The 24,004-nt window shown below is 39.3% G+C and overlaps 1 protein-coding gene across 3 annotated transcripts in view; it reads left to right on the top strand.

The window, feature by feature from the left end:
- The window catches only part of PTPRG (protein tyrosine phosphatase receptor type G), a 704,073-nt gene that overhangs the window by 667,177 nt on the left and 12,892 nt on the right, over positions 1-24,004 (top strand). For all 3 annotated transcript variants that reach the window (XM_053930009.2, XM_053930010.2, XM_053930008.2), the window contains 12 exons: positions 825-921; positions 6,377-6,459; positions 6,648-6,782; positions 7,790-7,924; positions 9,890-10,062; positions 11,521-11,656; positions 12,213-12,359; positions 15,244-15,337; positions 16,195-16,271; positions 16,766-16,894; positions 20,768-20,914; positions 21,613-21,755. In XM_053930009.2, the coding sequence (XP_053785984.1) occupies positions 825-921; positions 6,377-6,459; positions 6,648-6,782; positions 7,790-7,924; positions 9,890-10,062; positions 11,521-11,656; positions 12,213-12,359; positions 15,244-15,337; positions 16,195-16,271; positions 16,766-16,894; positions 20,768-20,914; positions 21,613-21,755 (1,496 nt within the window). The remainder of the gene's footprint in view (positions 1-824; positions 922-6,376; positions 6,460-6,647; positions 6,783-7,789; positions 7,925-9,889; positions 10,063-11,520; positions 11,657-12,212; positions 12,360-15,243; positions 15,338-16,194; positions 16,272-16,765; positions 16,895-20,767; positions 20,915-21,612; positions 21,756-24,004) is intronic.

Here is a 24,004-nt window from a genome sequence, read left to right as displayed (position 1 = left end):
AAGCATACAGTTTAGAAAAATTTGACTTTTCAGCAGCCTTATTTTAGGCTAATGGATAATGTTTATATCCATGACAAAGGTAGCCAATGAGAATTGCTACTTCTGCTGTTTTTCTAAAGAAGGACAATTTAAATAAAATTTGAGTTCAAAAATAACTCATCAGAGACATATATTTAAGCCAGATATGACAACTGATAGGGCCATATATTAGTGTCATTTCAGGACTGAGTCTTCATAGCCAATTTACAGTCTGATAGTATGAAATGAGGCTATATAACCGATGAGCGTATTGCAAATCACGGTGGAGATTAGACGTCTGCCTGGAAAATTCTTCTCACCCTTCAGGAGTCCTGGAAAAGTCTTCTCACCCTTCAGGAGTCCTGTGAATGATCTCCTGTCTGACGCCTTCCTCTACACGCCCATCGTAGTTTCTCAGGCCCCTCTGCTCTTAATCACATTTGACTGTCCTTACTTTTTGCATGTTATTCTCACCCATCAGACCGTGACATTTAAAAAGAGATACTGTTTTGAAATCCCCATGCCTAGGTCAAAATCTATAATAAAGTAGGTGATTGATGAATTAGTAAAGGATGAAATCCTTTTATCTTGTTCACTTTGAAATCCTATTATCTTCTTATCTTTGTTATGAATACATCTGTAGTAATTATTTCTGAGGTTGAGTTTGGGGAGGTAACAGTGGCAGTCGCTAGGGAAGGAGTGAATACCTTATGCTTTGGGGTGTGAATAGCTTCTTTCTATGACCTTGCTGCTCAGTGTCTCAAGTGTGTCTAAAATCTCTGAAATCCTGCTGTTTTCTTCACTAGGAAGTCCAACGCTGTACGGCTGATATGAACATCACTGCAGAGCATTCCAACCATCCAGATAACAAGCACAAAAACAGATACATCAACATTTTAGCATGTGAGTAATAAACTTTGTCTTCAACCGCGAGGAAATTAAATCTTCACGCTGGGTATAAGCTGAAAGGCATGCAGTCAGAATCAGGATGCCAAAAAAGAAGGACACTTGCAGGTTATCCTGTCATTAGCCCATCTTCTTCAACAACACGTAGGGAGAACTGGGGACATTTTCTGCCCTCCTCACTCTTTCATTAAGCTGTTGGATCTTTTTCGTTAAGCTTAATAATAAGAGGAGTGAAAGAAAATGTTCTGAGCTTCACTGTTTCCACATGACGTGATTCTATATCCAATGCTGGGAATCAAAATTTTAACATCACATAGCTATCTTGACATTGTTTTTAACCAATGAGAGCCAAGTCTTTTAATACAAATAGGTGTTCTGAGCCCTGGCTGGTGTGGCTCAGTGGATTGAGTGCCGGCCTGTGAACCAAAAGGTCACTGGTTTGATTCCCGGTCAGGTCACATGCCTGGGGTATGGGCCAGGTCCCCAGCTGAGGGCATATGAGAGGCAACTGATCTCATACAATAATGTTTCTCTCCCTCTCTATCTCCTTTCCTTCCCCTCTCTCTAAAAAGAAATAAATAAAATCTTAAAAAAAAAAAAATAGGTGTCCTGAGAATTGAATGAAGCTGATTTCAAAACCATCCCTCTTTCTAAGACTAGGTAATTAGTCCATACCTTAAGTGATGAGCCTTCAGTCCTGTGGCCCATGTGCTTAGTCCTATCCAACATATTTCCTGGGGCAAGAGTATTCTGGAGGCCTAGCCAGGTAATCCAATTGGTTGGATCATCATTCCAATACACCAAGATGGTGAGTTCGATCCCTGGTCAGGACACATACAAGTTATCAACAAATGAATGCATAAATGGGTAGAACAACAGATCGATGTTTCTCTCTCTCTCCCCTGCCACCCTCCTCTCTCTGAAATCAATAAATAAAAAAATTTTAAAAATAGGAATGACTGAAGGTTTTATTTAAAAAAAAACACAAAAAACAAAAAGAATATCATGGAGATTGCTGACTCAAATCAGTGTTATTTTTATGGAGCCTCATGGAATAGCCTAGGAGCACAGTTCACCTCTATGGCTAGAATGCCACTTTTCACAGAACTTGGCCATTGGGTCACTAGCAGATGATATATGCTTTGATATTGAGGAGAGAGGCACATATGGTTAACATACATAGAATTTTATGTAACAGTGTATTTAAATTAGACTAGTTAAATTTGAAGACCACTGTAGATGGTCTTTAATAATACTTTAGTGAATGTAATTCACATACCATATAAATTCACCCATTTAAAGTTAGTTTAGATTTCAGTCCTCTTTAGAATAGTCAGGGTTGTATAACCATCACCACTATCGAGTTATAGAACATCCTTATCACTCCCAACAAGACACCCCTTCACCCCGTCACTCCCAATTCATCCCTTTCCTCTAAACTCCCTAGAAACTAGTTATCTACTTTGTCTCTGTAGATTTGTAGGTTCTGTCTTTTGACATTATATATAAATGGACACATACAATATGTTGCCTTTGTATGTGGGCTCTTCTACTTAACAGGCTGTTTTCAAGTTTTATCCATTTCGTAGCTTGTATCAGTTTTTAATTCCTTTTTATAGCTGAATAATACCCTGTGGTATGGATATACCACATTTTGTTTACTCATTTATCATTTGTGGACATTTGAGTTATTTCAACTTTTTTATTATTATGAATAATGCTGCTATGAACATTTGTATATGTGGTTTTGTATACTCAAATATTTTTAATTCTCTTGGGATTATACTTAGGAATGCAATAGCTAGCTTATGTAGTAGGTTTTTGTTTAATATTTCAAAGAATTCCCAAACTGGTTTCCAAAGTGGCTGCACCATTTTACCTTCCCACCAACAATATATTGGGGCTCTAGTATCTCCACATCCTTGTCAACACTTGTCACTTTGGTTTTTTTTGAAAAGAGCAATCCTTTTCTTTTTTCTTTTTTCTTTTTTCTTTTTTTTTGCATTTTTTTGTTTTTGTTCAAGTGCAGTTATCTCCATTTTCCTGCCACCACTTTCCCCTGCCCCACCCACCCCCACCTCCCACTGTCAACCCTTTTCCCCCCTTTGACTTTGTCCATGTGTCCTTGATGACCCTTCCCCTCCTTTCTCCCATTATTTCCCTCCTCTGGTTACTGTCAGTTCGTTCGTTATTTCAATGTCTCTGGTTATGTTTTGCCTGCTTGTTTGTTTTGTTGATTAGGTTCCACTTATAGGTGAGATCATATGGTATTTGTCTCTCACCGCCCGGCTTACTTTGCCATCCTGATGGATGTGAAGTGGTATCTTCCTGTGGTTTTGATTTCCATTTCCCTAGTGATTAGTGATGCCAAATATCTTTTCATGTACTTATTGGCCATTGGTATATCTTCTTTGGAGAAATAACTCTTCACATTCTTTGCGCATTTTTTAAATGGATTATCTGTCCTTTTGTTTCTAGTTTAAGAGTTCTTTATGCATTCTGGATACAAATCCCTGATCAGACGGTTTACAAATATTTTCTCTCATTCTGTGCATTGCCTTTTCACTTTCTTCATGGTGTCCTCCTTTGATGCATTTTTTTAATTGTTGTTCAAGTACAGTTTTCTGCCTTTTCCCCCCACCCCAGGCCTTCCCACCTCCTTTTTTTTTTTTTTTTTTTTTTAGTTTTGGTGAAATCCAATGTATCTATTTTTTCATATTGTTGCCTATGGTTTTGGTTTCATATCTAAGAAACCATTGCCTAATGCAAGATCATGAATATTTGCACCTACGTTTTTGTCAAATAGTTTTATGGTTTTAGCTTTTACATTTAGGTCTTTGATCAATCTTCAATTAATATTTGTATCTGGTAGGAGGGAAGAGTCAACTTTACTCTTTGCATATTGATATCCAGTTGTCCCAGTACCATTTGTTGAAAAGTAGCTCTTCTTTTCCTCATTAAATTGTCTTAGGACCCTTAATGAAAATTAACTGACGAGGTATAGGGTATACTTCTGAATTCTCAGTTCTATCCCATTAATGCTTATCCTTATGTCAGTACCACACCATCTTGATAATTGACCATAGCTTTGTAATGAGCTTGAAATTGGAACTGTGAGTCCTCCAACCACCTTTGTTCTTCTTTTGCAAGATTTTTTTTTTCCCTAATCTGGGTACCTTGTGTTTCCATATGATCAACTTGTTCATTACTGCAAAAATAAAAAAAAAAAAGGAAGCTTGGATTTTGGTATGGATTGCATCAAATCTGTAGATCAATTTTAATTTGGGAAGCATTACCATTTTAACAATATTAAGTCTTTCAATTCATGAAGATCAGATGCCTTTCTATTTACTTAGGTCATCTTTTCTTTCAACAATGTTTTACAGTCTACATTTTATAAGTGTTGCACTTCTGTTTAACTTGTTGCTAATATTCTCTTTAATGCTATCGTAAATGGCACTGCCTACTTAGTTTTTTGTTCAGATTGTTCATGGAATGTATAGAAATGCAATTGATTTTTGTATATTGATCTTGTGTCTTACAACTGTGGCTGAACTCATTTATTAGTTCTAATGATTATTTTTGTGGATTCCTTAGGACTTCTAAATACAAGGTTGTGTCATCTATGAATTAGTTTTATTTTTTTCTCTAGATATTTTTAAAAGAACCACAGGTCATTTTTCAAAAAGAGCATTTGTTTCAGTTTTCTGAGAGAATGAGGAGGTTAACAAAGAGAAAAAGGAAGAAGAGTAAAATTTTTCTTTTCTCCCCTAGTCTTGAATGAGTTCACTCTAGCTATGTTTGTTGGCCAGCTAATCAAGGCTTACTTTGCTGAACCTGAGCATTTGTCTATCTAGCTCACGTCTAACCATGTAACTCAGGCAGGGGTATATACATATACATGTCTTGCATATATCTACACGTACCATTCTCTCTGCCCTAGCACTTTTCATCTCTAGTGACTTCACCGCCTTGGCTAAACATATGTAGGAAAGAAGAGGTAGGAAATCAAAGCAACTGCTATGTGATATGACCAAGGATCATAGTGTTTTGCTGGAAAACCACCATCTTCAGCTAGATGAGGTTATATTTTCACAAGTTCATTGTGGTTTTACTGTCACAAATTCAAATTATACATGGTTCAATTTTCCTAAGTTTGAAGAGTTGGGTTTTGGTGTTGTCTTGGCCACTTTGTCAGATTCTGGGCACATCATTTGTCACCTTGGTCTACCCCTACACTAAGATCTTTATAAAGCAAAGAATGTCATGGAAAGGTCATGGAGCAAGTACAATTTGTCCATGAATATGCCAGAAAAACAATCTAGGAAAAGCCTCTCTCACAGAGCATCACAGCTTTCAAGGTGTAAGTTGATGCCACCACACCAACTCCTATATTGATCTACTTAGCCATTCTATTAGTTTATTAATTAAATGTGAAATTGCAACTGGAAGAGTATGTTTTTATTTGTCTCTCTGGGAAATAACAATTTACAGTATAATGCTATCAAGGTAGGACAGTCTGCATGCAGATGCCTAAGGTGAAATTTTTCTCATGGGGCCTATTCACATCAGGCAGCCCTGCTCGTAAGAACTATGGTCTGAGAGTTTGTCAGAACAGCAGCAGCGATTCCCAGTTCCCAGAGTGTAGAGGGCTTTCCAGAGGTGCTTGGTAAGTCTGTCAGTCGTGTCTGGGCTAATCCATACATTGGACTTCTTTTGGAGCTAGCTATTGATGATCATGACCATAAACAGAAATGCGCATTGGCTTTTTCCCATTTCTAGCTAACGAAAGTAAAATTATCACCTCGGCCTTTATTTATTTAATTTGTTTCCTTGAAAATACAAGCTCACTCTGTGGGGCAGATACAGGCACATAGCATTGCCCCTTTTGTTCATAAGCTGAGGCTAAGTGGATCCTAAGATCCGCTCACTGACTTCAGATTCCTGCAGTGACATTGCTCTTATAAGCAGCTCCACCTCCCTCAGTTGTGTAGGTTCTGTTGGCCTGGCGAAGAGTCCAACTGAACTTAGCAGTGAACTCTCCTGAAAATAGGTGTTGTGGACTTGATACAACAAATCACTTTTTAATATTTGTACTAAAGGGGAGAGAAGGGGGCATGGATAATCAAAGACCTTGGCGATTGGTTTTAAACTATAAGACAAGGAAATTTTGGAGGGTTACAACTGGCAGCTGTTTTACATTAACTAATAAGAACCTCAATTTACATTTTGGGGGCATTCACAGGTCAGAGCATGCGGTAGAAGCATCCCTATGTTTTTGAGATGGTTTCAAATACTCTTTGAATTTTTAGTTGCTCTTCTGCCAAAAGATTTCTCAGGGTTGTCCGAGAGATACCACGTAAACCGTTTGCCTTGTCTTGTGCTTCAGGATGCTGCTAGTTTTTGAATTATACATTTTGGTTTTGCTTTTTTGTTTTCTTATCCTCTGTAGATGATCACAGTAGGGTGAAGTTAAGACCTTTACCAGGAAAAGACTCTAAGCACAGCGACTACATTAATGCAAACTATGTCGATGTAAGTCAAAACGTTTTTATAAACTTGTTTCTAATCATTGAAGAGTGCCGCAGAGACTTTTGAGCGTGTGTTAATGCTGCACGGAGCTTTCACTGAAAACACAGCCTATTCAGTATGGATGGCACTTGAATTATTAACTAGTCTGGGATACTGCTTTCATCTTACTTTGTGCTGTGTCATCTTCGAAGGGTTACAACAAAGCAAAAGCCTACATCGCCACCCAGGGACCTTTAAAGTCTACATTTGAAGATTTCTGGAGGATGATTTGGGAACAAAACACTGGAATCATTGTCATGATTACAAACCTTGTGGAAAAAGGAAGAGTAAGAACCTCTTGGCTTACTATCTCAATCATGTATCCTGCTCAAAAAAATGTTTGCGGAGTACCCGCTGTAGGGTGGGAACTCGACCGGCTGTGGAGAGAGTTACAGGAATGCAGAGCGTCCTCTCGGCCCCTTCCTTGCTGGTCTGGGGGGAGCAAGAGCTGTGATCCATTGTGATACAGGGATGAGTAGGGTATTGGGGGATGCTGCAAAGTGGGGGACTGTATTGTCTAGTACAGATATTTAGTAAAGAAACCAATGTTTGAAGTGAGATTTGAACAACGCGTTAGGAGGAGACTTAGGAAGCTGAAAAGAGCAGAGGAAAAGAGCAAAGCTTCCACATGTAGGGGAGACGAAGAACAAAGGCAGGGAAGTGAGGAGAAACAGTGTAGTCGGGGAGTACCAACTGTTCCACTTGGGAGAAGTAAAGAGACTCTTTAAACACCTTGACCATCATTAAAAGGACCTCTTTTAAAGAAGATAATTAATAATTTAGAGTTTATGAGGTAATGAACTTATAATAGATGGTGCTGATTTAGGCTGTGATAAGGGCTAAGTTCCAGGTTTATTACTCAGGATCACTAGAGCTTCACTTTGACTGTTGGAGTCTCTATTTGCCTTTGGTGACCCAGGCTGTGAATGAGGCCCAGCCTCACTTAAGCTCCCTTTGTAACAAACATACCCGGCCCACATTTCTTACAGGTCCAGCATACAGGTTTCTTTCTTAAGCCCACTTGATAGTATAGCATATGTTGAAGAATGATCATGCATAGTAGGCTCATTTCTAAAATGATCTTGGCCAGACTTTTCCCAAGAATAACCTCTTCAGAGGTCATGCCTTCCTCTAAGAAATTCAGCCCATGAGTTCCTTTTTCTGTCAACAACAGTGATATTACCTGCATTTTAAAGGGTACTATCATTTCAAGTTGTCATTTGAAGTTAGGTTATCAACACTATAATTAGGGCAACAACTACAGTTACAATTGACAGCATTTTTCTTTTTGCAGCGAAAATGTGATCAATATTGGCCAACAGAGAATAGTGAGGAGTATGGAAACATTATTGTCACACTGAAGAGCACAAAAGTACACGCCTGCTACACTGTTCGTCGTTTTTCAGTCAGAAATACAAAAGTGAAAAAGGTATTGAAGGAATCGGGTGGGATGCCAGGGTGTCTCTTCCTAAACGTGTATGAAAATGACTGTACAACCAAGGCCAATTCTCATAACCAACTTGGTTTTTAAAAAGTATTTTAAAACATTTTTTCACAACTCTTTTGATTGACATCAATGTATTGTGTGAAAGATACTGGCAAAGCACATAATGGAATTTAACTGGCCTGATTGAGTTCTTTAATCTCTTTATGAAGAAGGCTTCATTTTTAAAAAGGTCTTTTTAGGTTTTGGTAACTAGCAGATATAGCAGCATCTGTTTGTTGAGTTAGCTTTTTAATTCCAATTTTCTGACAGCTTTAAGGCATTGTTTCCCAAAGCGTGTTTCAAGGAATAGTAAGCCTGCAAGATGCTTGCAAAAATCAGATCCTGCTACCTAAGAGTATGGGAAACTAATGCTACATGATATACGTCCCCCCTTTAGACATGTACAGTGAACACAGGTGATTAGAGCACTACAGTTAAGAAACCTATTGAACTTTGTTTTGCTGAGTGTTTTCCGATGGCACTTGACAATAAAACCCTTTTCTGTAGAACTGAACATCCTGAGAATCACACCTTGTGGAAATGCTCCTTTCAAGTTATGTCAGTTCCTCTTGTTCAAACTCCACTGTCCCATCAAGACTCATAGATCAGTACAGCAGTACTATGAGCTCTAGACAGATGCTCATTAAGAAAATGTAAAGTAGTTACTCTGCAGAGACTTAGAAATAGCCGTTGTTTGTAGCACTGGGTCTTAATTTTTAGTTTTTGAGTCTTGGACATCTTTGAGAGTGTGATGAAACTGTAGTCTCCTTGCTCCAGAGGAATTCATTCACTGAAATTATTATATACAACTTCAGTGGCTCTGAAGTCCATCTGTAGTCCAAGGTTAACAGTCCTTTCTATGTATGGTTTCTCCCAAGAACGGCAGAAGTATTTAAAAATCAGTAGCACTGTATTTATTATCTGTGTTCTCTATCGTAGAACCATTAGCTGGCTCAAGCTAACCAATAATCAGTTTATACGAACAAAGCCCATTACTCATGGAAACCCATCAGGTATTTAAACATGGCCCACTTACTCTTATTTCAGAAACAGCTTACATCAGAAGCAGCAGCCACATGGAAACTTCAGATGTTTTGTGCATTGATAAGAGGATAAAGTAATAACTGAAAATGAGAAAGAGACAGGCAAATGAGAGTTAACAGAAGAATTAAGAAATCAAAGCCATCAGGGGTCTTTGTAGCACAGGGCCAAATGCCGCACAAGCTTCAGTGTTGATTTATTCATGACCCTGAGTCATAAAAAAAAAAAAAAAAAATTTTGTTTTAGAGGTATTGGTAGTAAGAAAAGAATACCATAGCAAGTGATCTGTTTGGAGAAATTTTTCATCCAAAATATTTAAGTTGTAAGAAGTTTAGCCACTTAAAAGAAAACTACTCTGAAAAATTCATTTATAAAAGTGATAAATTTATTTCTGCCTTTGACTCTAGAGACGGAGAATCTTTTGCCACTTAGGACCCTCCCCACACTTCCTGGAGTGCGTACAGCAGCAGCCAGCAAGTGGGCTCCTGAAGGTCCCGCTCAGACAGTGGGAAGGAATGGGAGTCACGGCCCACAGTCAGATGAGGGCAGAGCACTCAGGCCTTCTGACACAACAAGTCAGGAAATGCAGGCCTTGTAGGCAAATTGCAAAGTGCTCTATATGGTTCCAAATCCAAAAAAAGAACTAATTTTAAACATTCATTCTTGGCATAACCTTAAACCATTTTCTCTCCTAAGAGATGTCTGATACAGTTTCTCCATTTGTGGCATGAGATGGCCACAATGAGGAAGTACCTGGCCCAGGAACATTAGGATGAATGAGATCGGGGGCCTGTTTCCTATCAAGCTTACATTATCTCCAAATGCTCACACTCAGCTTACAGACCTCTTTTTTCACCTTTCTCGTAGGGTCAGAAGGGAAATCCGAAGGGTCGTCAGAATGAAAGGGTAGTAATCCAGTATCACTACACACAGTGGCCTGACATGGGAGTTCCCGAGTACGCCCTGCCAGTCCTGACCTTCGTGAGGAGATCCTCAGCAGCCCGGGTGCCAGAAATGGGCCCTGTGTTGGTGCACTGCAGGTGGGGCTGACGTCTTTCCCCATCTCCTGCCTGGGTTCTGCATCTGAAGGGGCAGAGCAGGGGGCGTGGGCCTTGTGAATCTGGGCCACTGTGGCCCTGCTACTGTTTTGTTTGATTAAGAAACTGAGTCTTCCATTGAAAACTGGGACAAATAAGACCTGTTAGAGTGACATAAAGTAACTCTATTCCCATGACATTAAGATCTACTGCTTCTGAGATTAAAACAAAATCTACTCTTAGAGGATGAATCTCTAGTTTTTATAACATTATTTTATTATCTCCATTGTGTATAGGGAAATTGCAGGCTGCTCATAATATGTAAAAATCTGACCTTAAACACAAGTTTAGAACTTAATACACTAGAGATTTTGAGGTTTTATATATGGCTTTCCTTGTGGGTTCCTCGAAATAATGTTAATTACAGTATGTATAAAGGCTTTTATTTTCAAAATTTTAGTTTATACGTGCTTTATAAACTTTTTTAAAACACTGGGAAAGCCTTCTGTAAAACCCATTTTCTCTCTTTAACTACCTCAAACAACCTTAGTTGGCTATGTAAAAAATGCTTTTATTGAGTTTTGTTTGAAATTTCATTCTTGATTTTTTACTTTCACTGTGATATTCAAATGGATATTATGCACAGCATTTTCTAAGCACTTCTCTGGGCTATTCTTATGCTACACAAGATCCTTTGCAGAAATTGGACCCCATCTTCTGTTTAAAGGCCCATGAGAACTGTACATGTTTGCTAACCCATGTAGGAATCAATAAAATACAGATAAATGTCTATCAAAAGGGCTTGGGTTATCAGTAGGCTTGTATGAGACTGGGACCTGCTGGGGAAAATTCTACCAAAAGAAGCTTGCTACACTACATCTAAGTTCTGCAGTACTGTATTCAGAACTTCCTATTTTTGTTTTGTAACAATAGAAAATGTGAGTAAGTGGGCTAATTGTCTATAGACATGACATTCTTATTCTCTACCTGGATTATTAAAGGAAAGCACCTCTTTAAATAGGAACTTCCTTCAACTGAGCAGACTGGAGGAGTAGTTAGGCAGCAAAAGGGTTCATTGAAAGGCTAACAGGGACGCCCAGAGCCCCCGGGAGAGTCAGAGAACCAGGCACAGGCCGAAGCCGCATGGACAACTCCCTACCCGGTGCCTCAGTGGGCGTGGCTCTGGTGTGGAGATGGCTGCTGGCACAGGAGGCTGGGAAACCTAGGAGGTATCATTTTCTGCAGCTCCTGTGGCAGGAAGGCGGCCTTTGCTCCCCATCAAGACTCACGGAATGGGAAATATCCTAATAAAGGGTTTGGATATTATCCAGGATGAATAATCTATCTAAACATTGGGGTTATTTCTACACTCATTAGCCATTGAGATGGTAATTTTTCTAATCTGCAGTTCATGACATGGTAAAGCAAGAGGTACGAGTTGAGTGTCCCCATTTCTTCCAGCGCTGGTGTGGGCAGGACAGGCACCTACATTGTAATAGACAGCATGCTGCAACAGATAAAAGACAAAAGCACAGTTAATGTCCTGGGTTTCCTGAAGCATATCAGGACACAGCGTAACTACCTCGTCCAGACTGAGGTAAGGAGTGGCTGGCCGCCAGTGTCATGAGATTCTGGCACATTCTTTAACTAGAAGTTGAATGATATTGAGGAGACAGATTCATTCTCTTAGGGCTTGAAAGAATTTACAGGTTTATATTAGAAGATGTCCTGGCCATGATATTATTCTTTGTCTCACAGTTTTCCATTTCTGTGTGAATCTTAAATTTGGATTCCTCACCAACTACACCCGCACTTACACAGCCGATACCGTAGGGTCTAGGGCTATGTTCAGTGCTGTAGGAAGTGAAAAAAACACATAGCGTGTGAGAGAACGGTTCTAGAGCTCTGCACTGAACACACGTTTCTCCATTGCACAATGCATTGAACCTACTGTTTGGGGCATGGTGTGGAATATAGAACCGTACTCAACACAGTCTCTACCTTAAAAAAGTTACAAAGTAAGTGTTGGGGCAAACCACACAGTTGTAAATGCTTGAGGGAATTCACTGGGAGGTGTCTTATACGGGAAGAACTCATCAAATACAGATTTAAAGGATGGGGTGGAGGTTACTACCATATACTGTACCTTTTAGGAGCAGTACGTCTTCATCCACGATGCCTTGTTGGAAGCCATTCTTGGAAAAGAGACGGAAGTATCTTCAAATCAGCTGCATAGCTATGTCAATAGCATCCTCATACCAGGAGTGGGCGGAAAGACACGACTGGAAAAACAGTTCAAGGTAGTGCTTCACATACATTTCTTTGGTAAAAAAGCAAGGAAGTAAAGCAGTGCCTGGAGTCTGGGATTATGTCTTTTTTGCATGAACCTACAGACTGAAATGGATTGCGTTTTATACTCCTCAAACATAATGCTAAGAAGTACAAAATTCGACCTGTGTGTGCATGGTTGGTATCCGAGTAGATAGTGTGGTGCTGTATTTTCTCCTACACAATTTCCAACTTTATCTGAGCAAGCACATCAGCCCCTGACCACAGTGACAATGCTGAGTCAGTCCTCACAGCCCAAACAAATCTGCATTTTTTCTGCACTAATCTATCTTATCCTTATTAAGAATGGTTATTATTGACATATTGCCCTAAACAATAAAGACTGTCCTAGTAGATAATGTAGAAACTGGAAAAGATCTACTAAAGAATACTAGAGAAAAGTTAACTTTTCCTAAATGATTGTTCTTTTCTTTCATAGGGTCATGAAGAAGTTAACAGTTAGTTAAGGTTTTATGGAATTGACTTGAAGTAATGGTGAAAAAAAGAGACTATAAGGACTTCTAAAGTAATTAAGATCAGAAAAGCTGAGTTATCTCAAAGGATTTATTATAACTGTCAAGTGTTGTCTAATCACTAAGTGCTTTCCTATTTCTTAGTCTCTCGGGCTTTTAAATTCTGGTTTTTTGCCCACTGTTCTATGTGTAATTTCTCATTTTGTATCAAGGTGGAAAGAATTAGATAAATCTTTATAGTTTAGTTTTCATGGTAAAACATTCCACAGACTCTGAATCCTTCATTTGAATCTCACCTGAAGAAATCAGACAGCCAAGCAAAGTATATAACAAGTGAGGTGAAGTGAAAAAGATTAATTTCACTGTTGGGTTTTAACAGTTTCATAATCCTAGCTCTTCCTTCACAGTGTCCAAACTCCTCCAAATACCATTTGAGGTAATTCATAGTGGGGACATAGTGTCTCATTTTAAATGTCTAAAATGAGCTCTAAAAAATTGTTAAGTGCCACCATTTCTTTTTTAAAAATACATAATCTTGATTATATTTTTCCATTACCATTGAGTCCCCTTACACCCCTTCCCCCAGGCAATCCCCACACTGTTGTCCATGTCTGTGAGTCCTTTTTCCTTTTTGCTCAATCCCTCTACCCGCTAACCTCCCCACCCACTAGCTGTCATCTGCTCTCCATCTATGAGTCGGTCTCTGTTTTGCTTGTTTGTTCAGTTTGTTCGTTAAATTCTACATGTGAGTGAACAATATGAACCAACATTTTTTAAATGCTGCCTGTTCTATTTCTATAATATTTTACGCATACTTTTTTAAAAATTCATCAAAGAAATCAGTTCATTCCATTGGGAACCAGGTAATCGGTCCTTTTACAGACACTATCCACTTTAGAACTTAAATAGAAGGAAAAAAACAAGAATCAAACTGGAAAACTACCGCTAGCGTTGTTGACATTAGTACTAAAGCGCCGGGAGGAGACAGTTCCCGTATCCGCTGTTAGGACGGACCAAAATGTGTGCATATATGTAGGATTGGCAAGGTGGTTCGACCTATTTATAGAAAAAGGAAGAATAACCAAACTACTGGGCTAATTATTTATGGCAGCCTTAGAACAATGTCAGTTCAACAGAAATTTACTGAGATCTTAATCAGTTCTCTAAGAAATGTGATTAGCACGTATTACCATGAAGCAGTCTTTCCTAGTGTAGCTCTTGTGCCTGAGGAATTACGACAGAGAAATTCATAAAGGCAATGACATCAACAGAAGAATCCACATTAATTCAGTAAATATCTATCACTTACATAAAGCCTATAACAAAGAAACCTCACACCTGACTGGAGAAATAAGAAGCATACACCCGATAGGCTTCCTACTTATTTAGAACTTGAAGATGTTGCTGTGTTTAATACCCTTTAATATTAAAGCAAACTGAAAGTAAGTACCATTTATCCAAAGCCTGCTGAGTGATATGTGCAGTTTTAGGTCCTTTGTAAATACAAGGTTGGGCAAAAGGAGGTTTACATTTGTTCAGATGGAAAGCCATACAAAAATTAATAACTAATAACATGAGAATAAACTGTGTTTCACATACTCACAACTATAAACCTCGTTTTGCTCCACCCTGTATTTCATCTTCCGAGCATCCTATAATATGGACATGGTCCCACGTTTAGAAAGAAGTGAGGAGATGAGCAGTGTCTTGCCCAGGCTCCTGCTGCCAATAAATGGTGTAGCCAGGACTCACACTCAGGTGTTTTTTTCCTGACTCTGCAGCCTGAGTTTGCTTCTGGATGCTAACCACCTACTTCATGTCTCAAGCAAGAGTGTGAGCCTGCTTGGTTTTGCTTGTATTTAGGAGGGGCTGCACATCAAAACAGCAGAGTCCCCTATGGTGACATTCTCTTTATATGAAAGTGTTCTTATTTTTCCCTTTGCTTAAGCGGAGGAAGTTGCTAGAGGAAAGTCCGAGCCCTTGATCCTCCTCCTAACTACTCAGTTACAAATAAGAGGGAAGGCTGTCAAAGTACAGAGAGAAAAGCACAAGCACACAAACGACTAAGATAATTGAGAGAAGCACCACTAATGAAACACAAAAAATGTTCTGTGGGGCATAAAACTGTTTTTACTCCTCGGTAATCTGATTATTGGTATTTTTTCCCAGATCATCAAGCAGATGCCATCAATTATTCCTTTTTGGTTGTTCGTTTTATTGTTTTTTCCCTACCTTTGTTGATATCATTGTATAAGTTCAAGGTCTACAAGGTAATGATTTGATGTATGTATATATTGCGAAATGATTATCACAATAAGGTTAGTTGGTATGGCCACAACTCTGCCTTTGAAGGAAAACTGAAATGTTTTTCTTTTTCTTTCAGCTGGTCACACAATGTAATGCAAAATATGTGGAATGCTTTAGTGCTCAGAAAGAGTGTAACAAAGAAAAGAACAGAAACTCTTCAGTCGTGCCATGTAAGATCTCAAAATGCGTTTGCTTTGGTTGAGTGTATTAGCATCTTTTTCACTGGGTATTATGTGTCACATAAAGAGGCAGGGGAGGGAGGTTATTATGCACAGGACAGCAAAGGCTGGGTCAGTGCCAGCAAGACGCTGCATCTGTGGGACATGAAATGTAGTTTCAGTTCAACTCTAAGTTCAAGAATTAGGTGCCTTCTACCATATCTTAACTAATGAAAAGAAAAATTGTTATCCATTGTCACTGTGGCATTAACACTCCTTTAAAACATAGATTCCCAAGTTAACCTGTACAATGGTAACTACATCATTCAAGTATTCTGGCTATTGAGATCAAAGCACTGTTGATAGGTGGTGACCTTTGTGAAAATAACTCAGGACACAGCAGAGGTTACTGTGTGCGTGCTGTGGACAGGCGTGGGTGATCGCTGAGAGGCCACCTCTACTGGAAAAGGGCACTGTTTTAAGGCCTTCATGGGGAGAAAGATATGGATAAGGGGAAGGGAAAAGAGCAAAGTAAAATATAGTGGTACAGTTGTGGAAATAGCAAACCAGAGTAAAATTTCTCTGAGACCCTCTGTCATGTCCACACAGAGTAGTAGTGATGTGCTGTGGAAACCTCTCCCACAGCGAAATTTTATTCCTGCGATGCCTGTGTCCTGGGAATGTGTAGCAGAATTTCATTTTACATTCTGTCTGAGCTGATAACACTTTAGCTTGGTTAAAAATATAGGTAAGTCTTAAAAAGAAAGGGGAGCCAGGGGGATATATTGCTTCCCAAGTAAATCTCAGAGAGCGCTGTCGGTTCCGTGTGTAACAGGCAACTGTGGTGTTTTGTCTTTTCCATGTGACAGCTGAGCGTGCTCGAGTGGGCCTTGCACCGTTGCCTGGAATGAAAGGAACAGATTATATTAATGCCTCTTATATCATGGTGAGAGTCAACTGTTAATTGTAAATAAAGGCAGTTAAACTTAAATGTGTAAAGAGCAGATACCACCTATGTAGCTGGTTTCATTTTTTTAAGGAATTTCTCAATGTGAATTATCAAAAATATAGAGATTTTCCTTTCTTGGAACCTATAACAAAAGGTACCTAATCAGTGGGAGTACAAAAATGCTTAAATTAAGGAAAACGCATGTTAAGGAATTAATTTTACTAATTTCACCCATCTAGTCTTTGAAAAAATGTTGAAATTACTGTTAAGTAAAAACGGCAGGGGTAACTAGAAGTGAATTGTACATGGGGAGAAAATCATCTACCCATGTTAGCAGAAGTGCATCTAAAAACTTGCCAAATACACTGAATGCCTTCTTCAATTATTTTAGTGTCATCAAAATAATGCTCTTATTTCATGAGTGTGTTTTACTACTGCAAAGTTAGAATAAAGCACCCATAATCACTGACTTTTCATCTTCCTAACTGAAGGGCTATTATAGGAGCAATGAGTTTATTATAACCCAGCATCCTCTGCCACATACTACGAAAGATTTCTGGCGAATGATTTGGGATCATAATGCACAGATCATTGTCATGCTGCCAGACAACCAGAGCTTGGTGAGTAAAGCACATCTGCTATATATTAATGAGCCGGCGCGGCCATAAGCATAAATTACTTTGATACCTCGCCACAGGGCTGCAGAGTCTGTAGCTGCTCGGGAGGGAATTCAGACCTCTCATTGCGTAGGCCCCAGTCAGCCCATTGCTTGTTCTCCCATGCTGGCGATAGCACTTCTCAGCTGTGCTGTACGTGGCGGCGTGGCAGAAGGCTTTGAAAAGGTCCTTTTGCTAACCTCAATAATGTATGACCCTAACCCCATGTCCTAGTTGCTGTATGTCACTTTGGAAAAATAAATTATAATAGCAGCTAACATTTGAGGATGTAACTGTGCTTCTTACTCTACATGCATTAACTCCTTCATTCCCCTTGATAATTTTATGACAGTAGGTACTATTATCATCTCATTTAATAGGTGGGAAAACTGAGGGAAGTAACTTGCCCAAGGGTATACACAGTTAGAGTCAGGGTTTAAACCTGAGTCACCTCTTTTCTGAGATCATGCTTTCAATCATTTTTCCTATAGTATGTGTCGCACCCATATCACAGAAATGTTTCTTTGCCCCCCCCCGCCAAAGTTGTATCAAAAGTAATAATGTTACTTTTCCCCCTGCCATAGATAAGTTAAATCTATTATAGGGAAGGAGATAGGGAAAGGCTATTTTCTTACAACTGACTTTTAAGAACTTTATGGAGCTACTACCTCTTTCTCCTCCTGTTAGTCCTTCCCTATTGAGCTCTATGTAGAAGGGTTGGCAAGTTTATCAAAGGCAGCTTAAATGTTTGTGCTTAGCTCTCTAAGTTCCAGAAATAGTTTGGTTTCAGAAGTTACTATAAGGACATGGAAGCACAGGAAGTCAAAACAAAAAGAGAAACACAGCGAGGATTGACCTCCATGAGCGTCGGATTAGTGAGTTTCTAATCAGGAAAGAGCAGCGTGTGATTGAACCCTTGTCTGGGTGACATGCATTTGACTGTGTGCCCAGTCAGTAGGAACTTCTTCACTGTGTTGCATTTTGCTCAGCTTCAGAATACCAAGGCTGCTTCTGCATGATAGAATGGCAACAAAGTTGAGAATCTGAAGCTAAAAACTGGAGTGTAAATTTTCAAATTAGTTGGCAGTAGGGGTCTATTCTGTTAGCATGTGGAATTTGGAGGCATGTAGGGTTGTTAAAACGTTCATTTTTTGGCTGTTAGTATTTTGCTATTGTCACTTAACAGAGGAGAGTCACCAAAAGCATCTACCACAAGCCCATTTGTATGGGGAGACTAGGGGGAGACTGGACCAAATAAGTGGATAAATGGTCTGCAGACAGTGAGGGTGGAGGAACTGCCCTGGAACACGTCATCTCAGTGTTTCTGAGGCCTAGAGAGGCTGGGCTGGAATCACACTTGTCTGCACTCTCAGCTCCAGGGTCAAAAGTCAGATTCATTTATTGAAATTTTCCGTAAAGTAATATCTCTGGATACCTAGTTTGCTTTATTGCTTACTACTATAACTTGACAAGACCACAATTCTGTGAATAGCCCAGAAGTCACTGGTTCCTCATTCAGAAGGCACTGTTAGAGATGCCTAGTCATCTTTGACCTATATAAATATACAAGGTCTGTCCAGGAAAAGTCCAGCCATTGTTAATATAACTGGAACGGTTTGCACAACATTGATGTAACCTGGCAGCCAAGGGAGTGGACTGGAATGCACACGCACGAACAGTGACGACTTCACTGTACTAGTCAGTGGGGGTGGTAGATGCCATTGAATGAGCATGTGTACTGTGTGGCTGTCACATTCAAAATGACCGAGCAAGTAGAGCAACAGATCTGCATCAAATTTTGCGTTAAGATTGAACATTCTTCTGTGGAAACTATTCAGGTGATTCAGAAGGCCACAGATGTGGGCAACTGGTGATTGGCAGCTTCATCATGACAACACGCCCACTCATGCGTCATGTCTTATGCAGAGTGTTTTGGTGAAACTTCAAATCACCCAGGTGACTCAGCCCCCTACAGCCCAGATTTGGTGCCCTGCCACTTCTGGCTTTTCCCAAAACTCAAATCACCTTTGAAAGGGAAGAGGTTTCAGGCTGTTGATGAGATTTAGGAAAATACAATGGGGCAGCTGATGGCAACTGAGAGAACTGTGTTTGGTCCCAAGGTGCCTACTTTGTAGGGGAACAAGGTGCCATTGTCCTGTGTACAATGTTTCTTATATCTTGTATCTTCTTCAATAAAGGCTTCTATTTTTCACATTACATGGTTGGATACCTTCTGGACAGACCTCTTCTCTGTCGGCAAAATAGGCATGAGACCTGTGTGCCTACTGATTTAAGAAGTGGATTTATTTTTCCCAGTTTTTCAAGATGATCAAGTATTCCCTAGGTTACTAACTGCATTCAAAAGTTTTTCTCTGCCTGCCTTCCACAAATCCCTCTGGCAGTCTTTAGACCAATCCAATAATTTACTATTCATGTTATCATCATAAAAGTTCTTTGAGGTAGGTAGTTTTCTTATTTCCACTTTACAGCTATAGAATTTAAGGCTTAGATAGATTAATGTATTCAGGGTCACATCCAACCCTGAATCCCTAAGCAGTCTGCACATATTGGTTAAATGTAGTGACCCTGTCCATCATTACCTTGTATTTAATGCCTGTTAAAGGGCTCCACTTCCATTTCCTTGGACAAAAATGTACCGAAACACATGGCAGTTACAGACTTCCTTTGTATAGCCTGGACCCAATTGCTAATCTGCTTCCCCTTATGCTGAGCTTTAAAAATAAAAATGTACTTGGCAATAAGCTGCATTGAAACTTGAAAGGGTGATAAGTCTTATTGGACTGTTGGCTCATTTCTAATGCAACATTGTAAGATTAAACAAAACCCTCTTTGTTTTGAACACTATTCAGAATTACTTCTGACTTCGCTAGTAGTATCTAAGCATTTTCAAGAAAATGCCATAGAAATTTATAAGGCAAACTTTAGTTTGCCATTTGAACTAATTAGAAAAAGGGGAAGGAGGGCTTATTATAAAAATCACTGTATCTCTCACAAAGTCTCCAACCTGTGCAATTAACTTTCTTTAGGCCTCCTTAGTTTAAGGATGGAATTCAAGTACCAAGCCTGAATATTTACTTCTAATCTTAAATAGATGAACATTTTAAAGCATGCCTCATTCAAGGCTGAAAGACTTCCTCTGTTCTCCCCTTTTGAAACCTAACATTGACATACTAACTTTTCTTTAAGAACACCTTGTACTTACAGCCAGCATGCTTATTTATATAAAACCTCTTTCCAAGAGGTTTTCTGCCTTAACATTTATTAGCAGTATGATTTTAGACAACTTCAGACCTCCCTGAGCCTTGGTGTCCTCATCTGTAAAGGCAGGTGATAAAAATCTCTCATCTCACTAGTGTATTGTAAAAATTAAGTAAGAGAGATAATGTTATGAACGTCCTTTGCAAAGTGCTAATCAATTGTAGAGCTGTTATTAACGTCATTCACAGGAAATAACAATTTGTTGCTTAAGCAGTTGCAAATAATAGGTTACAATTAATTGACCTAAACCTCGCCTCCTTTTTCATGACAATTATATTGCAGAGCACCTCTCAAATGCCGGTAATGCATTCCCCATGAATGCATTTTGGTTGTTACGGTGACACAGGTGAGAAGTGCTAGGAAATGGTTACTATCATATATGTTTTACAACACAATAACCAATGAACTCAGCATGATTAGGTGGGGAGATACGTAATTCTGTGAACCAATTTTAAAAGATGACTTGAGAGGTAGGCGAACATAAGAAATCATTTTGCAAGAAAATTCATAAACCAATATTTAACAGTACTGCAGAGGATTTCGTTGTTGTTCCCCTAGGCAGAAGATGAGTTTGTGTACTGGCCAAGCCGAGAGGAATCCATGAACTGTGAGGCCTTTACCGTCACCCTTATCAGCAAAGACAGATTGTGCCTCTCTAATGAAGAACAAATTATCATCCATGACTTCATCCTGGAAGCTACACAGGTAACCCAACCCTCAGTTCCTGAGTCATAGCCGTATCTGGCCCTGGGTCGTCCTGAGTAATACTGGGGTAATTTACCACCCTCAAGGCAAGCCCGGGCATTCGAGTATGATCTAATTTTAAATGTGCATACTTCCCTCTTTTTTCTTCCTTCAAATGTTTGCTTTTTCAGCTGGATAGCTGAAATGTAACCAGTTCCTCTGATTGAGCACACACACAAATAGGTCTGTTGACATAATTATGTTGACATTATGATACAAGCAATATATACTGGAGCTCAATATTTTCTTTGCCATCAGAAATGTAAACCTTGCAGTGTATTGCAGACATGATACTATTACGACTTTTTTGTTACACAGCATTTTGACATGTAATAACTGCCTTCTTATGGGGTAGTAAGAGGGAAGCTGACTTATGTAGTAATTGAAATGATCTCCTAACTCCTTCCCTTTTTTCCCTTTTTTTTTTAAAGATAAGAATTGTCACTTCAAATTCACGCCTTAACAAAATAGGATTCTGCTGTTTCACTGTCATGAGCTCCTCATTCTTTATGGCAGGCAGACTGCCCAGGACTTTTCTTTTCCAGCCCCACCGTGGTTAACCTGGCATTTTTCAGCTGCCTGTAAGATATGCTTTCTCAGGAGCAAGCTCTAGTCATTAGAGTATAGAGTGAAATAAACTCTTGTTGTCTTGGTTGCAGGATGACTATGTCCTAGAAGTTCGGCACTTTCAGTGTCCCAAATGGCCTAACCCTGATGCCCCCATAAGCAGTACCTTTGAACTTATCAACGTCATCAAGGAGGAGGCCTTAACGAGGGATGGCCCCACCATTGTTCATGATGAGTATGTGTATGCTGCTTGTTTTTAAAATGCAAACATTTTTCCTGTTGCATTGCTCTAGCAGTGGAAAGGAAAGACAGATTTTAGAAACCTATTAACACTCCTACACTGAATTTTAGCAAACAGGTATTAAGGAAGAAACCTTTATAAATATGGTTTAGTTGATTAATAACAAAAAAGTTGAACTCTTAGAGTTTACAATGTACTTTGAGGATTAGAATACTGATTTGGGGATTTAAAGGTAAAGAATATGAATCACAAAAAGAACAGGTTACTCCTGGCTCAGAGATTCTAAGGTACAAATGGTGTTCAAATCCAGCCCCTTCCACTTTAATAAGAGGGAAAGGGTCATAGACAGACCTTTCGGTACAGGCATATTTGGAGACAAACTTTGTAGCTGGAATCAACCTGAAAATCAGTTATGTAGAACCTCACAAACCTTTAGCCAACATGGCACCTATTACATGTCCTCATCTCTTATTTTAGTCCCTAGGTAGCTCGCAGCCTTGGCCAGCAAATTCTCAGTGCATACATTATGTTCATTAAATTACCAACTACTTTAATAGCATAGGTATTAATAAATTTGAAAGTAAAGCTTATTGTCTTTTTTTCCCTTGAACTTATGATATAATAGAAAGCATATAAAGATTTTTCGGCCTAGGTCAGCACCTTTACCCCAAACCCATGGCTCTCTTCTGTTTGAAGTAAGCCATTTTACTGGCTGCTTCCAAAGAGTTCTGTGGTCTTTCTTAAGAAATAGTGACTACTTCAGAATGTTGCCCTGTCTTAGATTGAAAACTGAGATTAGAAGAGCGTTATAGTCTCAGAATAACTGGGTAGCTGCTTCTGGCCACGAATCTTTAGGGTGAGCAGTTAGCATAAATTTGGGGCTGTTCCTAGAGGGGTTGTTTTCCCCACCAAAGTGAAAGACTTTTAAGTTACTTCTGGGTTTTACCACCTCCTATCAGTTCAGGCCAAATCCTAATGTTGCTGCCCAAGTTCTGTGACTGATTCGGCTGTTATGATAGTGTTCCAAGCAATTTTGTCCTAAAGTCAGTAATGCAGTTAATCTTGCATTTCATGGCAAGGGAGGAAGGAAAGAAAAAAAAAGCACTAAACACTACCACCTAGTTAAAAAAAATTAACTGAACTGTTTGTTTCCTTTACCTGTATTCAGCTTTTGGGTATATTTCTCTTACTCAGTGATTTTTATTTTATGTCACATGCAGAATATGTCACTTCTGGAATTAACCAAAGATAGCTGTTCTTAGGCCTAAATAAAAAAAAGAGAAAATTAACCCTAGATTAGTGGGCCTACAAATATCATATAGGTGAGCCCGATTAAAACCAACTAAAGAAATGTGTTCGTTCATTTATCCCTACGCCATCATTAGGAGAAAAGTGATTCCACAGCAATTATTTTTCCACATTACTCAAGAAGAACTTGAAACTGTTTAAACAGTTGCTAGATCTACTCTGAGTGCCAGTTACCTTTCAGTTTCCTCTTACCTACTTTCTGTACCTATAAGTATCCCTTCGTGATTGCATACAAACACCTCATATTTAGCTTGTTGAAAACCAAACTCGTCGTCTTCCAGCCTGCCCCATTCACCAAGTCTTGTTGATGCCACCACCCATTCTTTCAGTACACTTTTCAAATTATTTTACAGTCTGGCCTGCTTACTTTCCCAGCTGTCATCTCAGCCCTCCTGAAGTACCTTCTTCCACGCATCTTTCCCAATGAATGCTATTTCCCATGAGTGCCCTTTCATCCACCACACAGTTCAAAAATCTCTCTTCTCTGAAACTGTCTCTAACTCATTTCAGGGGTAATAATCGATATCAGTAGCAAACGTCACATTCTTACCAGTGCCATTCCTGTTTATCATGAATTGTCACTACTTGCCCCCAGGACTGCCACCCCCACCCTGCTGAGACCAGCAGCGGTAACTTACTCATCCCGGCCTCCACAGGGTAAAGCCCAGTGCCTGGTACACAGTAGGTGCTGGATAGTTACTGGCATGAATGGGTACTGTGCTTCAAACTTTTGTTTTGAAATTTGATGACCTACAAATGTTAAGGCTGCTCGCCCCTATGTGACCTTTCCCCAGAGAGCCTTGCACCATGTTTTTTGTTGTCATTTTGCCTTCTTAAGTTCTGTGAACTATAAGGCCAATTTACAAAGTTTTTGAAGCTCAAAGTTAGGAATGAGCAGAGGTGGAGAGAAGATCTGAGGGTTTACCTTTTCGTCA

Source organism: Desmodus rotundus, chromosome 8 (assembly GCF_022682495.2).
Source record: "Desmodus rotundus isolate HL8 chromosome 8, HLdesRot8A.1, whole genome shotgun sequence".
NCBI classification, from domain to species: domain Eukaryota; kingdom Metazoa; phylum Chordata; class Mammalia; order Chiroptera; family Phyllostomidae; genus Desmodus; species Desmodus rotundus.
The sequence above is the reverse complement of the archived record's forward strand: the minus strand, read 5'-3'. Positions and strand labels throughout refer to the sequence as shown.